General features: G+C 38.3%; 1 protein-coding gene across 3 annotated transcripts in view; it reads right to left on the bottom strand.

Moving 5' to 3' along the window:
- Window positions 1-520: 520 nt before the first annotated feature.
- The window catches only part of KLHL5 (kelch like family member 5), a 77801-nt gene continuing 61520 nt past the window's right edge, over window positions 521-16801 (bottom strand). For all 3 annotated transcript variants that reach the window (XM_036331522.1, XM_036331508.1, XM_036331514.1), the window contains 5 exons: window positions 11976-12200; window positions 10888-11050; window positions 8719-8931; window positions 6315-6486; window positions 521-1757 (listed from right to left, as the gene is read on the bottom strand). In XM_036331522.1, the coding sequence (XP_036187415.1) occupies window positions 1701-1757; window positions 6315-6486; window positions 8719-8931; window positions 10888-11050; window positions 11976-12200 (830 nt within the window). In that variant the 3' untranslated portion in view covers window positions 521-1700. The remainder of the gene's footprint in view (window positions 1758-6314; window positions 6487-8718; window positions 8932-10887; window positions 11051-11975; window positions 12201-16801) is intronic.

The raw sequence follows: 16801 nt of genomic DNA, 5'->3' as shown, positions 1-16801 counted from the left end.
CCCTCTAGTGGGACAGAAAATCAAAGGAACTGTTCTAGTGACTCCCTAAAAGAAAGGAAGGTCCTCAGAGAGGGAAATCAGTTCCTTTACTTTAGGGAGTCTGGCTCCAGTGTGGGCACAGGGAACCAGAGAGTGGATGACAGTGTTCTAAGGAATGATCACAAGTACATGTACACGTGCTTCCTTTCAAATCACAGGTCTAAGCCTCCACAAGAAGGGATAATGTACTGATATGTTTCTGCTTTTGAAAATTTTGTTTTGTTTCTTATACCTTTTCCTCTTCCCTCCCTTCCTCTAAATATATAAATATACTCCACAGCTGATCCTCCTTGTCAGGAAAATAATTGAATTCATATTCATAATATAATAAATTTATGAAATATTAATGTACTTGTCACCAGCACTATTATTTTCTAAGCAGTCACAAAGTGAAATAACTACAGGTTTTGTTTGGGGAAACAGAAGTACTCAGTTCCTTGATTTCTAGAAACAATGTGGAAACATTGCATGAGCATTCAAATTAGCTAAAAAAAGTTTGTTTTAATTTTTAAAGAAAGCAACTAAAATAAAGGTTACCCTGATATTCAATGCAAAAACACATTAACCACAACACTGTATTTTAAAATATGGGTATTTAGATTATGCTCATTTATATTAGGATGTAAATTAATGACTTATACCTTAAAGGATTTATCATAAAATGTTACTGCCCAGTGCATTTTTGCAAACAGTAAGCAATTCACTGGGAGTATTAACATCCACATATGTAATTAGAGTTTACAAATGTACAAAACTTTGGGTAATAAACATTTTAAACTTATTTTTCAAACATTCAATATCCCATTTCCCCCAAACTGATTACAAAGAAGCACAAAGGGATAAAAACATCTTTTATAAAAGAAAACAAATTCATATAATTAAATACTTGTTAGGTGAAAGAACATTATAAGGTATATAACATTTCTTTTCTCTACATAAATTTGCATATCTTAAGTTTAATGCAGAACACCATGTTTCAATTCCAATCTGAGAATATCATTACATGTACTTCTTGGTGAATCTAAATATAATAGGATGAATATTTAAATATATTCCAACGATCATATCAAGTTTTTATTTGGTCATTATTACTTTAACTTTTTAATGTTTTTCTTTATTTTAGAAAAAAATCCACAACCAAAGCACATATATTACAGCTATTTCTGGAAGAAAAAAAAAACCCACTAAACTAAATAGCATACTCTTTAGTATATCATTAAAAGAGTGGTTATGGTTAAACAAGGAAATGAATAAAAAATACTGCAACTCATGTATGATAAAGTTACAAAGAAAAAAGTTATAAGTTTTAGTTGGTCTATTTGCACTGTAATAAAAGAAATCTGGATAATGTGTTTCATTATTAAGAAATGAAATTTCCAATTAACACTGGGCTGTGCTTAGGAGCAGTGTGTTTGTTCTTGTATTTTGTATGAGGAATATATGTTCATAACCTACCAGCTATACTTCTGATTTACTAAGAAATGAAAGTATATGATTCTGGTTCATCCTCCCTTTTTAAAAATATCTTCACTTTGAGATCAGGCACTTTGTGCCCAGGAATGTGGCATTGCAAATTTCCTAAAAATGTATCCATTGATAGTAGGATAAATGTACCAAATTCATAAAAGAGGATATTTTCATTTAGAAACCAAAACAGTAAATTATAATTTTACAGTCACAACGCAAGCCCCAGCTCTTCCTAGGCACAATGGAGCAACCTGAAAAGAAACAAAAAGACATATGTTTTGGGTTTGTAGGTAAAAATGTTGATAATACTAGACTAGTTGGTGAAACACTGAAATAGTCCATACTCCTTGGCAACAGGCTGCTGCCCCAGGCCTACCGCTGGCCTGGTTCCTCCCCGCAAAACCTCCTCCTGATGTGAAACTTTTGTAGACATCCCACATCACTTGGGTACATCACATGATTATGTATTATTCACCTCTCTTTAAAGGTAATTTTTCTTTTATTAATTGAGATATAATTGACATATAACATTATATTAGTTGCAGGTGTACCACATAATGATTATATATACACACACATATACATATATAGTGAGAAGGTGTTTTTATAACTGAGGAATTGTTCTACATGAAGTACAATGTTTTAGATAAAATGGTGTACAATATGGGTGTGAGGAAATGCTGATATTGTGAGAAAATGCTGAATACTTACAAGCAACTTTATGACCAATATGGAGAAAATATCAAGTATTATCTAGAGGGGCCCTGTCGGAGGATTATCTGAGAGAATACACAAAATACACTGCATGCCTGGGATCTGCTTACTCCGGAAAAAACAGTGACTTCCCAAATAATGACTGCTTTCTCTGCATGGCTGAAAAAGGCTAAACCCGTGCCACTGATTTTTAGCAGAGTAAATAAGTAATAAATATCTTTTTCAACTCCCCAGTAGTGGGAACAAACCTGATGAATGAACTCTATGACAGTGAGAGAGAAGTGTGAGTGCTAGGAATATAAGGTGTTTACAGATAAGGAACAGCTCTTAAATTTTTCACTTATTGTCCTTTTAAAAAAATGTTTTCATTTTTAAATTTATTTTTTGTTTTTAATGATTTGAGAGAGAGAGGAAGGAAAAGGGACAGATAGAAACATCAATGAGAGAGAAACATTGATTGGCTGCCTCTGGCATACCTATCACAGGAGATCAAGCCCACAACTTGGGCATGTACCCTGACCAGGAATTGAACTGGCAACCTCTTGGTGCATGGGTTGATGCTCAATCAACAAACCACACCAGCCAGGCTGTCTTATTTTTTTTTTTTAATATATATTTTATTGATTCTTTACAGAGAGGAAGGGAGAGGGATAGAGAGTTAGAAACATCGATGAGAGAGAAACATCTATCAGCTGCCTCATGCACACCCCCCACTGGGCATGTGCCCGCAACCAAGGCACATGCCCCCGACCGGAATCAAACCCGGGACCCTTGAGTCCACAGGCTGATGCTCTATCCATTGAGCCAAACCGGCCAGGGCTGTCTTTTTTTTTTAATGTATCCTAAACACTAGAAAATTACTAGTGAAAACAAAAATGTGGAAAGAATAGTTTTCAAAGAACTACTTTGAAAATAGTAAGAATCTATGCATTTGACCTAAGAAAAATAAAATGTTAGCATTTGGGAAAGAGTGACTAATATAAAGAACTAATATAAAGTGTTTGTATCAATTAGTGGATTTTAAGAACACAACAGACTTCAATTGTAAGAAAATTCTCAGTTATTCTCCATCTGAATCAGTTGTTTTGATCACTGTTCTATCTCTTTGAACAAATAATCTATTTTAAAACCATATCTACTTACAGTATTCTAGGAGTGACTTCTAAGTCATTAAAATCAAAGCATCTGTTTGTAATTAGCAGTTTTTCTCAAAAGAACCAAGACACTAAATCTCTACACTGTGAATAGTACATGTTGTTATGACAACCGGCTAGCAAGTTTAGCTTAGAGAATTTATTAAATACAATGCAGGCACCTCCTGCTTTGGGTCAAGGCTGGTAGTAGGGTAGGTGATGGCTTAAGATTTTGTAACCTCATTTCATTCCCTGTACACATGTCCTCTCATCCATTTGTTGGAACACTGAATGAAACATTTATTTTTCAGATACTATGGTTTATAAGCTCACACTTAGGTGCTGTGAAATAGTGATAGAGGTGGCATGCATATAAAATAGCTATGTGGTCATAGATTATTAATTTTGACACAGAATGATTCAGCATAAAGCATTAATTATCTGAAATAATAAGCCTCAAATACTGGCCAATAGATTTCCTTATAACTGGCCCAAGGGTTTAAATCAAATATGTTTCAGAGAAAGAGATCTTTTATCCCATTTTGGGTTTCATGGTTATCATTCACACTACTTCTGCCAAGGTGGAAGGTTGAGGGGAAGTAATCACATAATTTCCAATGAAATCCTGTAGCTCTAACTCAAGCCTTCACTTCTGCCTTAACCCACCTTATCTTGTCCCCTTCTACTGCCAGGCGAACTTTTTGTTACTGTATCACTCTCTTGGTTAAAAGTCTCCACCAACTTGTCATGCCCAAACTCTTTAGCTTGACCTCCATGGATTTCCATCCTGACCCCAACCTTCCTCTCCAATAAGAACTCCTATTCTTCTCAACCAGCCACACTTCCCGAATAGAGCCTACATATTTCTGTTTGGTGACATTTCTTTCATGTTTTCTCACACAATTTCCCCTTTCTACTTTCTGAGTTGGATCCATTAAGGTTTAGCTTAAATCCAGCTTCTTTCTCACTGAAGCCCTCTCAACAACCATTTTCCTTGTTCTCTGGTTTTCTATAACTACTCACTGCCTATGCCACGGGACTCTTCATATCACCACTCTCCATGGTGGGCGCTCCTTACACATGCAGACCTTAACTACTTAGGTAGGTAAGGTCTATGACAGTCCGATTCTCCTAAGTTTTGTTTTCTTAACAGTACTTATCATTGCGTCTTGTAAAAAAGCTTTGGCTCAATTAAATAAACGAATGTCTTTTATGTACCAGATACTGAATTGGGGCGCAAAATTCCTGATTCTGTTCTTGGTGACGGAAAAGAAAGATCTCAAAAGACCATTCCTGGAAGTGTGAGGCTCTCCCAGAAACAGACACATTTGGAACTCTTGCTATAATTTGCCAGATCAAGTGTCTTACTTGTTAATGTAATTTAGGATTACCATCTTAACTAATTAGGTTATGACCAGCCATTTGATCTCCCAAATGTCAGTGGCTTGAGTATTTAAAAATTATTGGTCATGTATGGGTAAGCGGCTCAGATTTTTCTGACTACCCTCTTTGTTTCCCACAATCTCCCCTCCCTTTCTCTTTCTCATAGCCTGATTGTGGTACTGTCAGCTCTGGCAATGCTAGAACATCTCACCAATTCCCAGCAGGCAAAGGGTGGCATACCAACTAACAATAATTTGTCCGAGTAGTATTAACTTATACTTTAAAGGTGATTTTGGATTTTAATTATGTTATAAAATTAATGAGTCCCTCTTGTTTTTTATATTTAATTAAGTGATGATTTTATCATGTTCAGGCTATATATTTTGATACTCTTTTGTCTGGGGATCATAAACCTCCAAAAAATTGAGAGGGTCTGTTTTACTAAAAGAATTGTTTTAACGAAAACAGAGTAAGTGCACAAGGGTTTCCTTTTCTCCACATCCTCACCAACATATGTTATTTGCTGACTTTCTGATAATAGCCATTCTGACTAGCGTAAGGTGGTTCTCATTGTGATTTTGATTTGCATTTCCCTGATGATTAGTGATGTTGAGCATTTTTTCATGTCTGTTGGCCATCTGTATATCTTCTTTGGAGAAGTGTCTTTTCATGTCCTCAGTCCATTTTTCAATGGATTGTTTATTTTTTTGTTATTGAGTTGTATGAGTTTCTTATATATTTTGGATATCAACTCTTTATCAAATATATTATTGTGTACTGTTGGTGAGACTGCAAACTCATGTAGGCCATATGGAAACAGTATGAAGATTCCTCAAAAAACTAAAAATAGATATATCATATGACCCAGCAATTCCACTTCTGGGTAATTATAAAGAAAACGAGAACACTAATTTGAAAAGTTAGATGTAGCCCTATGTTCGTCACAGCATTATTTACAACAACCAAGTATGAAGGCAACCTAAGTGTCTATTGATAGATGAATGGATAAAGAAGATGTGGGATATATGTACACTTTGGAATATTACACAGCAATAAAAAAGAATGAAATCTTGCCATTTGTGACAATATAGGTGGATTTAGAGCAGCAGTCGCCAACCGGTGGTCCGCGGATCACTGGTGGTCCGTGAGGTCCGAAAGGTTGGCGACCACTGATCTAGAGGATATTATACTAAGTGAAATAAATCAGGCAGAGAAAGCCAGATACTGTATGATTTCACTTATATGTACAATCTAAAAACAATACAAAACAAGCAAACAAACAAAACAAAAACAGATTCATATAAACGGAGAGCAAAATAATGACTGGTTACCAGAAGGGATGGGGTGAGGAGATGGATGAAAAAGAAAAGGGAATACAGTCAATAATATTGTGATAAATTTACATGGTGTGATAGATGATTACTAGAATTAGTGGGGTGACCACATTGTAAGGTCAAGTCACTATACTGTACACCTGAAACTAATAGAACCCATATAAGACTCTATACCAACTATAATTAAATAAAAAAATTAAAAAACAACAGAGTAAGTGGAATAATGAAAAATGAAATGACATACCTGAGTCCACTCATTTGTTTGGGGATCATAAGCCTCCACTGTATTAAGATAAGTTTGTCCATCATACCCTCCAACAGCATATAATTTATCTCCAAGTAAACAGACCCCCACTGCATCTCTGCTGATGCTCATCGATGCCACCGCAGTCCACATATCTGTTTTGGGATCATATCTGAAAGAAAATTTTAGAACTGGAGCTGACATTGTTCTCACAATATTTCATGTAAAAATAGTTTTGTTCCTTAAGCCTATCTTTTGTCTTATTATCTGCTATATAAAATGCATTTGTACATAGTTTAGAGAATGTCAATAGAATATCAATATTTTCCTAAAAACTTTTAACTTACAATAGTACAGATTCATTTAGCAGATGCATTCCACTTAAACTTTTCCAAAGAGCTAAGTTCAATACTGAAAACTGCTTTAAGGTTTTTAGATTGCCTACTGAAAATTGCCTACTGAGGAAATCAGTATGTGAAGATCTATATGTGATGACTCACAGCCTCAATCATTGTAGCTGTCCATTTTTGGACTTTCTTCTTCCTTTCATGAAGTATGTTTACTAGAATTGCCTAAAGCTGTCTATCTAAGAGCAGATACATGCTAAGAATACTTATATTGCTCTAATACCCCTTATCTCAATGAACAACTTTTCACTGGGTGCAGTACAACATTGAGCCTGCCGTAATTTATGGGGCAAAGTATATAAAAACTTCCACATTCCTCTCCTGGATTATAACATGCAACATGGGTAGTCTGAATTAGTCTCTCCCCAATACAGGTGAAATGCAGGCGTAACATTCCTGCTTTCTTATCTGCCTCCTGCACACCTCCTACTGGGGATTTGCTCACAACCAAGGTACATGCCCTTGATCGGATTCAAACCTGGGACCTTTCAGTCCACAGGTCGACGCTCTATCCACTGAGCCAAACTGGTTAGAGCTTATGGTAGGCTCTTTACCTGGCCCCACACTTGAGTTTCATGAGGCCAGTGTGGATGACTTGTTAAAGCTTCTAAGCCTCATGAGTCATTTATTATTTTACAATATTTTATTTTATATAAAAATATGTTAGAAATACCCCATTCCTTTTCACTTCTTATTTAGCCTCTAGCCCAGTGGTTCCCAACCTTTTTTGGCCATGCCCCACCTAAGCATCTCCAAAATCCTGATGCCCCCCTCCTTCCCCCGCCGTGACATATAATTCTTATTATTCAAAAAGTGAACTCCTATTCACATGGGGGAAGCCTCAAAGGCCATTAACTTGGTCTAAACAAGCTTTCAAAGAACATGGCACCCATGTAAGAGAAAAATAAAAGAACGAAAGGACAGTTGAAGTACTGAGGAAGAAATCATTAAGAAATTGTTAAAAAATAATAATATGGCCCTAACCCAGTGAACCTTTTGAGCTCGGCGTGTCAACATTTTGAAAAACCCTAACTTAACTCTGGTGCCGTGTCACATATAGAAATTTTTTGATATTTGCAACCACAGTAAAACAAAGACTTATATTTTTGATATTTATTTTACATATTTAAATGCCATTTAACAAAGAAAAATCAACCAAAAAAATGAGTTCGCGTGTCACCTCTGACACGCGTGTCATAGGTTCGCCATCACTGCCCTAACCGGTTTGGCTCAGTGGATAGAGCATTGGCCTGCAGACTGAAGGGTCCCAGGTTTGATTCCCATCAAGGGCATGTACCTTGGTTGCAGGCATATCCCCAGTAGGGGGTGTGCAGGAGGCAGCTGATCGATGTTTCTCTCTCATTGATGTTTCTAACTCTCTATCCCTCTCCCTTCCTCTCTGTAAAAAATCAATAAAATATATTTAAAATAATAATATGAAGTGATATGAAAAATAGCAAATAAAGTTTAAAAACATAACAGAAAACTGAAATGCATAAATATATATCTATATACTGTATATTAGGCCTCTAGAACCATAAGAAATGTAAAAAATTCACTGTTAATAACTTATCCTTGAATTCACTCCCTTAAAAATCAAATTGCTCCCCTGTGGGGCATGTGCCCCATGTTGGGAACTACTGCTCTAGCCCCTAACTAATTATCTCTGAAAATCACTGCGCTCCCTTTCTTTTTTATTAGTTACAGTGTCTAGTACAAAATGGTATACAACAAACATTTTTCCTATGATTCAATTAATAAATTACATAATCAATTCTAAGGGAAAGTTGAAGCAGGCAGTTATAAGACAAGAGAAGAATCTGAGGAGGTTGTTAGGATACAGACTGAGAGATGGCAGAGCAGACAACCCAGTATTTACAAAGCTCCTAAGGAAAATTGCATGTGGTGGATGCTCAATAAAGAATTATTAATTTTTCTGAAAGTGTCTGAGGCCTAAAGCGTTCTTTTTTCCCTAGTTTTCCTGCATAAGAAATTACCTCTCCACACAGTCTGAGAGTCTGGAGGTCAGGTTGGACGCAGGAGCATCGTGCCCTCCGATAGCATACAGCAATCCATTCCAGGTGGTTACGCCTACTCCCCCTCTCCTTTTAGACATTTGTGCACAGAGTGTCCACTTATTCGTATGAGGATCAAAACATTCTACTGACTTGAGACAAGAACTTCCATCCCGACCACCAACTGCATAAAGTCTATAAAAAGAACAAATAGAATGATAAGTAAGAAGCAGTGCTACACTTAAAGAGGTTATTCTTACGGTATTTCTATTAACTTAAGGTGCCATTGAATATAAGACACACTGTCAATTTATGTTCCATTAGAAAAATATATGTTACCAATTAAATGACATATGTATATATCTGGATATATCAGATATCACTAAGTATACATATAAAAGAACACCAAACTCACATGAAAGCAATGACAACTGTTTCACAGCTGCCATCTGTTTGACACACCCTTGGCTGTAAGATGAACTGCATTTTTAGAGACGTTAAAATGTGTCTTAGAATATAGAAAATATGGTATATAAATGCTTCCTTGGTCAATTTTAATTCATTTTCAATTAAGATACAGTACTAATTTGAAAGTCTTTTACTCTAAATATGTATCAAATGGTTTAAATATTTGAACATCTTAATATTTTTATTAGGCACAAACTCTTCTTGTACTTATTATTTACTTGTAGTGCTTCATAGATATTTTTTCTATTAGTTTTTTAAAGAAAGAGCAATAAATTCATGCCCTGACCAGGTGGCTCAGTTGGTTGGAGCATCATCCCATGCACCAAAAGGTTGCAGGTTTGATCACTAGTCAGGACATGTATTGGCAATCAATCCATGTTTCTCTCTCACATCTATGTTTCTCTGTCTCTCTCCCCTACCTTTCTTTCTCTCTCAAATCAATAAAAACATATCCTTGGGTGAGGATTAAAAACAAGAGTAATAAATTCAGTTCATTGCTACTATTAAAGGTCAAGTATTTTTAAGTTATAGAGGCCTTAGTTAACATTTAACTATCTTTTTATTTTAAAGAAATAATATTTGAACTATACCAAGTTTCTGCCAATTAAAATTCGAAGTATTTTTTTAAAAATATATTTTATTGAATTTTTTACAGAGAGGAAGGGAAAGGATAGAGAGTTAGAAGCATCCATGAGAGAGAAACATCGATCAGCTGCCTTCTGCACACCCTCCACTGGGGATGTGCCCGCAACCAAGGTACATGCCCTTGACCGGGATCGAACCCGGGATCCTTCAGTCTGCAGGCTGACGCTCTCTTCACTGAGCCAAACTGGTCAGGGCAAAATTCTAAGTATTTACATTTGGATAATACACATATTTTAAAGACAGATTTTATAATTTTAATTCATAATATAAAGTACACTATGCCACTCAATCTAGTTTTTAAATAAGATGATGCTTTAAATAGCAACATAAGGTTGTAGTAATTGTTACAACAAGTTGTAAGCTTAAGCTATATTATAATATAGAAATTTCAATTTATTTGAAACTTTAATCTGTTCAAATTTGTTATCTGTTAAGTACTACTTTTTGTGTTTCACTGTTCTTAATATTAAACTACTAGAGGCCTGGTGCACAAAATTTGTGCACTGGTGGTGGTGGTGGGGGGGTCCCCTCAGCCCAGCCTGCCACTCTCACTGTCCGGGAGCCCTCAGTGGATGTCCTACTGATGGCCACAGTCTGGCAGCAGAGGCTCGGAGCAGGCGTCCCGTGTGTGTGTGTGTGTGTGTGTGTGTGTGTGTGTGTGTGTGTATGTCCGCTGGGGGCCTGCCCCCAGCCGCATTGGAGGCTCAGAGCAGGCGCTGTGTGTGTGTGTGAGAGTGTGTGTGTCTGCTGGGGGCCTGCCCCCAGCCACACCGTGGAGGCTTGGAGCAGGCGCCCCTCTGTGTTGCTCTCTCAGGCTCCTGGCCTCCACTGCATGTTTTTCTCTCCCTTGAGCTGTGGCCAGGTAGGGTGCTGCCTGCAGGCTGGACATCCCCCAAGGGCTCCCAGATTGCCAGAGGGTGCAGGCCAGGCTGAGGGACTCCCCGCCGCCGGCCAGTGCCTGAATTTCATGCACTGAGCCTCTACTAGCTTAATAAATTTAGTTTATTGTTTTAAAGAGAACTTTAAATATTTTCTTACTTGCCACTTAGTACTGCCACACCTACTGTGCTCCTGGGAGTGGACATAGTGGCAACAAAATTCCACTGGCGTGCCTGAGGGTCCCATCTTTCCACTGTGTTCAGATAGCTCCAGCCATCATGCCCTCCAACTGCATACATGGGACCTTCCAATACAGCCACACCTACAAGACAAGAATGACTTAAAAATTACGTTTTAATTGAAATATAAGTACAATGAATCTTAAACATGCAAATTTAACTAAGCAAAAATTTATGATGTAGACATCTGGTTTACTCACAGCTCTTCTTGGTAGACAGGTGGGTGAGTGTGTGTGTGTGTGTGTGGGGGGGGGGGGGGCGGGGGAGAAACAGCACTATAGCTCTGGTCTTAAAAGTTTTAGAGTGCCCCTGGCTCAGTGGATAGAGCGTCAGCCTGAGGACCAAAGGGTCCTGGGTTTGATTCCAGTTAAGGGCACGTACTTTGGTTGCAGGCTCCGCCCTGGCCCGGGCCCTGGTCAGGGTGCAGGCAGGAGGCAACCAATTGATGTTTTTCTGTCTTTCCCTCTCTCTTCCACTCTGCCTAAAACGCAATGGAAAAATATCCTCGGATGAAGATTAAAATAAATAAATAAATAAATGTCTAAAAATATATTTAAAAAAGTTTTAGAGGCAGTATTTTGAGGACCAACAGTGAATTATTGAATGCAAAAATAAAAAGTTTCTATCATTGCCTTCTCTGTGCCACTTTAAATTTTTCTGGGTTTTACTCATTTGTGCTTAATAAATAAAACACAATAATGCTAAAGATGTTTAAATAATCATTTCAATTAGGTTAGATAATACTAACTGTCAACACAAAATACATCAGTCCATCATGCTACACTAAAATATTCATGTTTTACTTGTGTTAGTTGCACATGGACATTTATGTACATGCTTGTTTCCTCTGCTCCTAACTCCTCAGGTAAGAGAGAGCACGTGAAGAAATGCCTGGTGCCTCTTCTGACTCAGCAGCTGCCATACTGGTCTTCCTCTGCCTGGTACAGAATGTAAACATGCCGTGGAGGCCTAATCCTAACTTAGGAACAAATCTGCAGTGATACTCACCAAGGCCATGCCTGTGTGTGGACATAGGAGGCATCACACTCCAGGTCTTTGTTTTGGGGTTGTAGCATTCTACAGTATTCAACGTCTTCAGTCCATCTCTTCCTCCAACCACATACAGTTTGTCATCTAACACGGCAACACCGAACTGCAGTCTCCTCCCATTCATATTTGCTACCGGAGTCCACATATTGGTACGGAGATCATACTTTTCAATGCTTGTTGCTCCTTAACAGTAATACATAAAATTATGTAAATAAAAATTTCATCATGACTGAGTATTTTATGACATTATACAGATAAAAGTATAATTTTATTAGCATTGACAATAATACTTTTATTATATTCCAGTAAGCCCCTGCATGATCTGGCCCCTGCTATTATCTCTGACCCTGTCTGCTAATATTCTCCAGGGCATACACCAGGACATTCATCTCCTACTATTTATTCTCCCGGGCATATATTACGCTCTGGTATTAAAAGATCAAGTAAAAGAAAATTATTTGTCAAAAAAGGCCGAGAAGCATTAGCTAGAAGTGGGAGGAAAAGAAGGGTAGTTTAGTGTCATTAAAGCCAAAGGAAAAAAAGTTTATAGCAGGGAGGACTATGAACAGTATCAAATGCTACTGAGAGGGCCAAGTAAGATGAAAACTAAAAAGTATTACTGGATTGGCTACGTGGAGGTCATTGGTGACTTTAAGGAGAGTCCTTTGATTGAGTGGTTAAGAGGATTGGGAGGCGAGGAAATGGAGACAGTGAGCACAGATAATTCTTCAAAGTTTGGCTATAAAGGGGAGGAGAGAAAGATAGAAATTACGAGATGGGTTGAAGGAGGTTTTGCCTTGCTTTGCTTTTAAAATTGGAAAAACCTGAGTTTGCTTAAAAGGTAATGGGAAGGATCTAGTTATAAGGAGAGAAGCTGAAGATACAGGAGATGATGGGATCCCGAAAGGCAGGAAAGGGTAATATCAGAGCATGGGTAAGGGGCTGGTTTCACAGGGGGAGGGAGAGGACACACATTCTACTGCAACCAGGAGGACAAGAGCATATGGATCATGTGCTTTGGGAACTGAGTGTGGGAAGTTTAGAAAATAATTATCTGATGGCGTCTACATTTTTGTAAGAATTGGAGGAGTCAAAGAACTCATGTTTTATTTATGAAGTGAGACCAGTGGAGTTAAGGGGAAAAAAACCCCAACCCCTCAGTTACAAAGTTTAGTTAGTATCTACTTTCCTCTTCTAAGCTTCTAATATAACATGCAATCAGTGCTATTCAGTCAGGGCAAACATTTATCCTAAAGAATTTACTGCAATTAGGTCATCAGAGCACCAATATTATTGATAATCTCCTAAAATTTAGAAATAGTTTTATTATATATGTTATCACATTTTCTCATTATTGTAGTTTTCATTATTTTTTATTCACTCTAAAAAATTTTAGGTTATTTTAAATAAAAACCAAGTCTCTTTCCATCTCTATATTTTCACAGGGCCATAAAGTAGATTCCCTTGTACATAGTAGCTGCTCAAAGATACTTTTGAATTTGAATAGTCTTTTTTTAAAATTCTCACTTGAGGATATTTTTAGAGAGAGGGAAAGAAAGAGGGAAATATCAATGTGAGAGAAACACATCGATTGGTTGCCTCCTGCATATGCCCCGAACCAGAGCCTGGGCCAAGGAAAGCCTGCAACTGAGGTACATGCCCTTGACTGGAATCAAACCCAGGACCCTTCAGTCCACAGGCCAATGCTCTATCCACTGAGCCAAACTGACTAGGGCTGAAGAGTCTTTCTATGTAATTTTTAGCTATAAGAAGATTTTACTCATACACTCAGATTATTTTATTAACGGTATACTTGACTCATCACTTTAAATTTGATCTTAAAACTATTCCTTCGTTAATGTATTTCCCTTGCTAATGGATTTAAGAAATATTTATTTCATTTTGATTTTAATTTATTTTTATATCTAGTTCATGAACCAGTATCAATCTATCTAATAAAAGAGAAACATGCAAATTGACCACACCTTCACTATGCCCAAGCCACGCCCATAAGCCAATCAGAGCAACTATATGCAAATTAACCCAACCAAGATGGCGGCCTGCAGCCACGGAGCTGGAGAAAGCAGGAGGCTTGGTTGCCCTGGCGATGGAGGAAGTCAAGCTTCCCACCTGCCCTGGGCTCCGTGCAAAGCAACAAAGTTTCAATTATAGAAGATAAATAAATCCCAGATACCTGCTTCCAGCCAGCCTCCACTGGGAGCTTGGGTGGCTGGGGGCCATGGCCAGCCTGCAAATAGCCCTCAGCCCCTCATACAGGCTGGCCAGGCACCCCAGCGGGGACCCCACTCTGAAGGGGGCGTGGCCAGTCTGAAAACAGCCCTCAGCCCCTCACCCAGGCTGACCAGGTACCCCAGCGGGACCCCAACCCTGATCCAGGACACCCTTCAGGGCAAACCCCCCATGCACCAGGCCTCTATCCTATATAATAAAAGGGTAATATGCAAATTGACCCTAACAGCAGAAAGACTGGGAATGACTAGTCACTCTGACACACACTGACCACCAGGGGGCAGACGCTCAATGCAGGAGCTGCCACCTGGTGGTCAGTGCGCTCCCACAAGGGGAGCTCTGCTCAGCCACAAGCCAGGCTGATGGCTGCCAGTACAGCGGTGGTGGTAGGAGCCTCTCCTGCCTCCTCAGCAGCGCTAAGGATGTCCAACTGCAGCTTAGGCCTGCTCCCCGCTGGCAAGTGGACATCCTCCGAGGGCTCCTGGGCTGCCAGAGGGATGTCTGACTGCCAGCTTAGGCCCAATCCCCCGGGAAGCGGGCCTAATCCAGCAGGTGGACATCCCCTGAGAGGTCCCAGACTGCGAGCGGGCACAGGCTGGGCTGAGGGACCCCCCGAGTGCACAAATTTTTGTGCACTGGGCCTCTAGTAGTCTTATAAATTGCTAATGAAAATTCTTTTGCTAATGTCAAACATAATCTTACATAAAGTCTTAAAACACTATCTGAAACATATATCTTATATATCTCAAAGCATAAGAAGACCCTAACAACTGCAAAATTCTACATAAAGGTTTAGAACTTCGCTAATTTATACCGAATAATTAACTTTTAAAAATAGTAGGCACAAATATAACATTTTCTTAGTGACTATTTAGAACCATTCCCAGTTTATGTGTTGGCTCTATACTAAACAGATACATGATGGATCAAGAACCCCATGAGCAGACTACTATTCAACTAATATGAACAGCTTTTCTTTATAAAGAATAAGGTAGGAGCAGGAAGATAGCTTGAATAGGATGGAAGGTCAGAGTATTATTAAGAAAAACACAGAAATAATGTTGGCCAAGCCACAAGGGCCAGATTACAGAAAGCCTTGAAATCTAGAAGAAGAAATTTATACTTTATGTGGTAAGAAATGAAAATTGCTTGAGCTTTTGAGCAGGATAATGGCATGTTAACAGAAGAGTTAATGAAGCAGAGAGTACTGTTTGAATCCTCACTCCATCACTAATTAGTTTTGTGCTCCTGGAAAGTTACTTAAGTTCTCTCTCCATATCCTCTTCTACAGAAGAGTGTAATAACATTCAGCTCTGAAAATTACTATGAAGATAAAATGATATAGGTCAAGTGCTTAGAATAAATGCCTGGCACACACGAACAACATAAATTAACATGGTCAATATATGTGGGCTGACAGGAGGCTAACTGGAATTAGAAAGAGAGCAATGGAAATGTGGAAGCATAAGACCCATTTGAAAGAAGTCACTTGGTGACTGGGGGCGGGGGGCGACAGTAGATATATTTTGTTTACTCTGGGTACTTAGAACCTGAGTCCCATTCTCATGCTTGGGAAATTTTACACTGTATGTATGAGCCTTGATGAGGGGCAGGAACCCATGTCCCAGAAAGCTGAAAAGACAGATATACATTGTGTTTGCCCTTGGAAGTTTAGGACTAAAGTCTGAGCTAAATGTAGTCATATGGATGCTTGCACTTGGGATTTAAAATTGAAAGCAGGATTTATAAAGAAGGGACAGTGGATATAGCTCCTGCCAATTTCTCAGTAGCCTTCCAATAAATGTCTACCTCCTTAAATGAGTAGACACCAGAGTTGGTATCTACTGAGTCCACTGAGGAACACTGAACTACGAATCCAAGTTTTCAAAGCTGGGAGACATGGTCAGAGAAGATTTGAACACACAAAGTTTGAGGTGAAAGTTGAACATAAAACAGTACATTTTATACAAACTAGAATTATAAGAATAAAATAAAGTTAGAGAGCATAATTAATATAGAGATAATAGGTAAAGGCTTGAAAAAGAGAGAGAAAGATAGAGGGGAACAAGCAGTGCTAGGAACGATTACAATGCTAAGTACCAGTAACAGGTACATAATATATATACTGGCAATAAGACCTTTGGTTACTTGGTTAAGGTGGTGTGCCAGGTCTCTCCACTGTAAAGATATGATTTTACCCTTTGTAACTAATAAGAAAGTGGTTGGGAGATCCTTTGAGACTAAATATCCTGTTCTCAAACTTTCACCTACTAGTCTCACCATCCACTGATGACTTTTGACTGAATTAGTTATTATGGTGGTTGCCATGTGGCGATTTTTCAAATCCCATCTTTGCTTCCACATTTATTAGTTGGCATTCTCTTACAAGGAGGAGCTTCCCTTCACCCTTCTTTATTTGAATTAGTGTGGTCATGAACACTTATTGATTTAATAGGTTGTAATCTTTTAACTACATTATATATTTTTGATGCTGAAGTTATCCTAGATTGGACAGTGGTAGCCCCTACAAACTG

The sequence above is a fragment of the Myotis myotis genome, unplaced genomic scaffold (genome assembly GCF_014108235.1).
Source record: "Myotis myotis isolate mMyoMyo1 unplaced genomic scaffold, mMyoMyo1.p scaffold_m19_p_1, whole genome shotgun sequence".
NCBI classification, from domain to species: domain Eukaryota; kingdom Metazoa; phylum Chordata; class Mammalia; order Chiroptera; family Vespertilionidae; genus Myotis; species Myotis myotis.
This window is presented reverse-complemented; position numbering and strand designations above follow the sequence as displayed.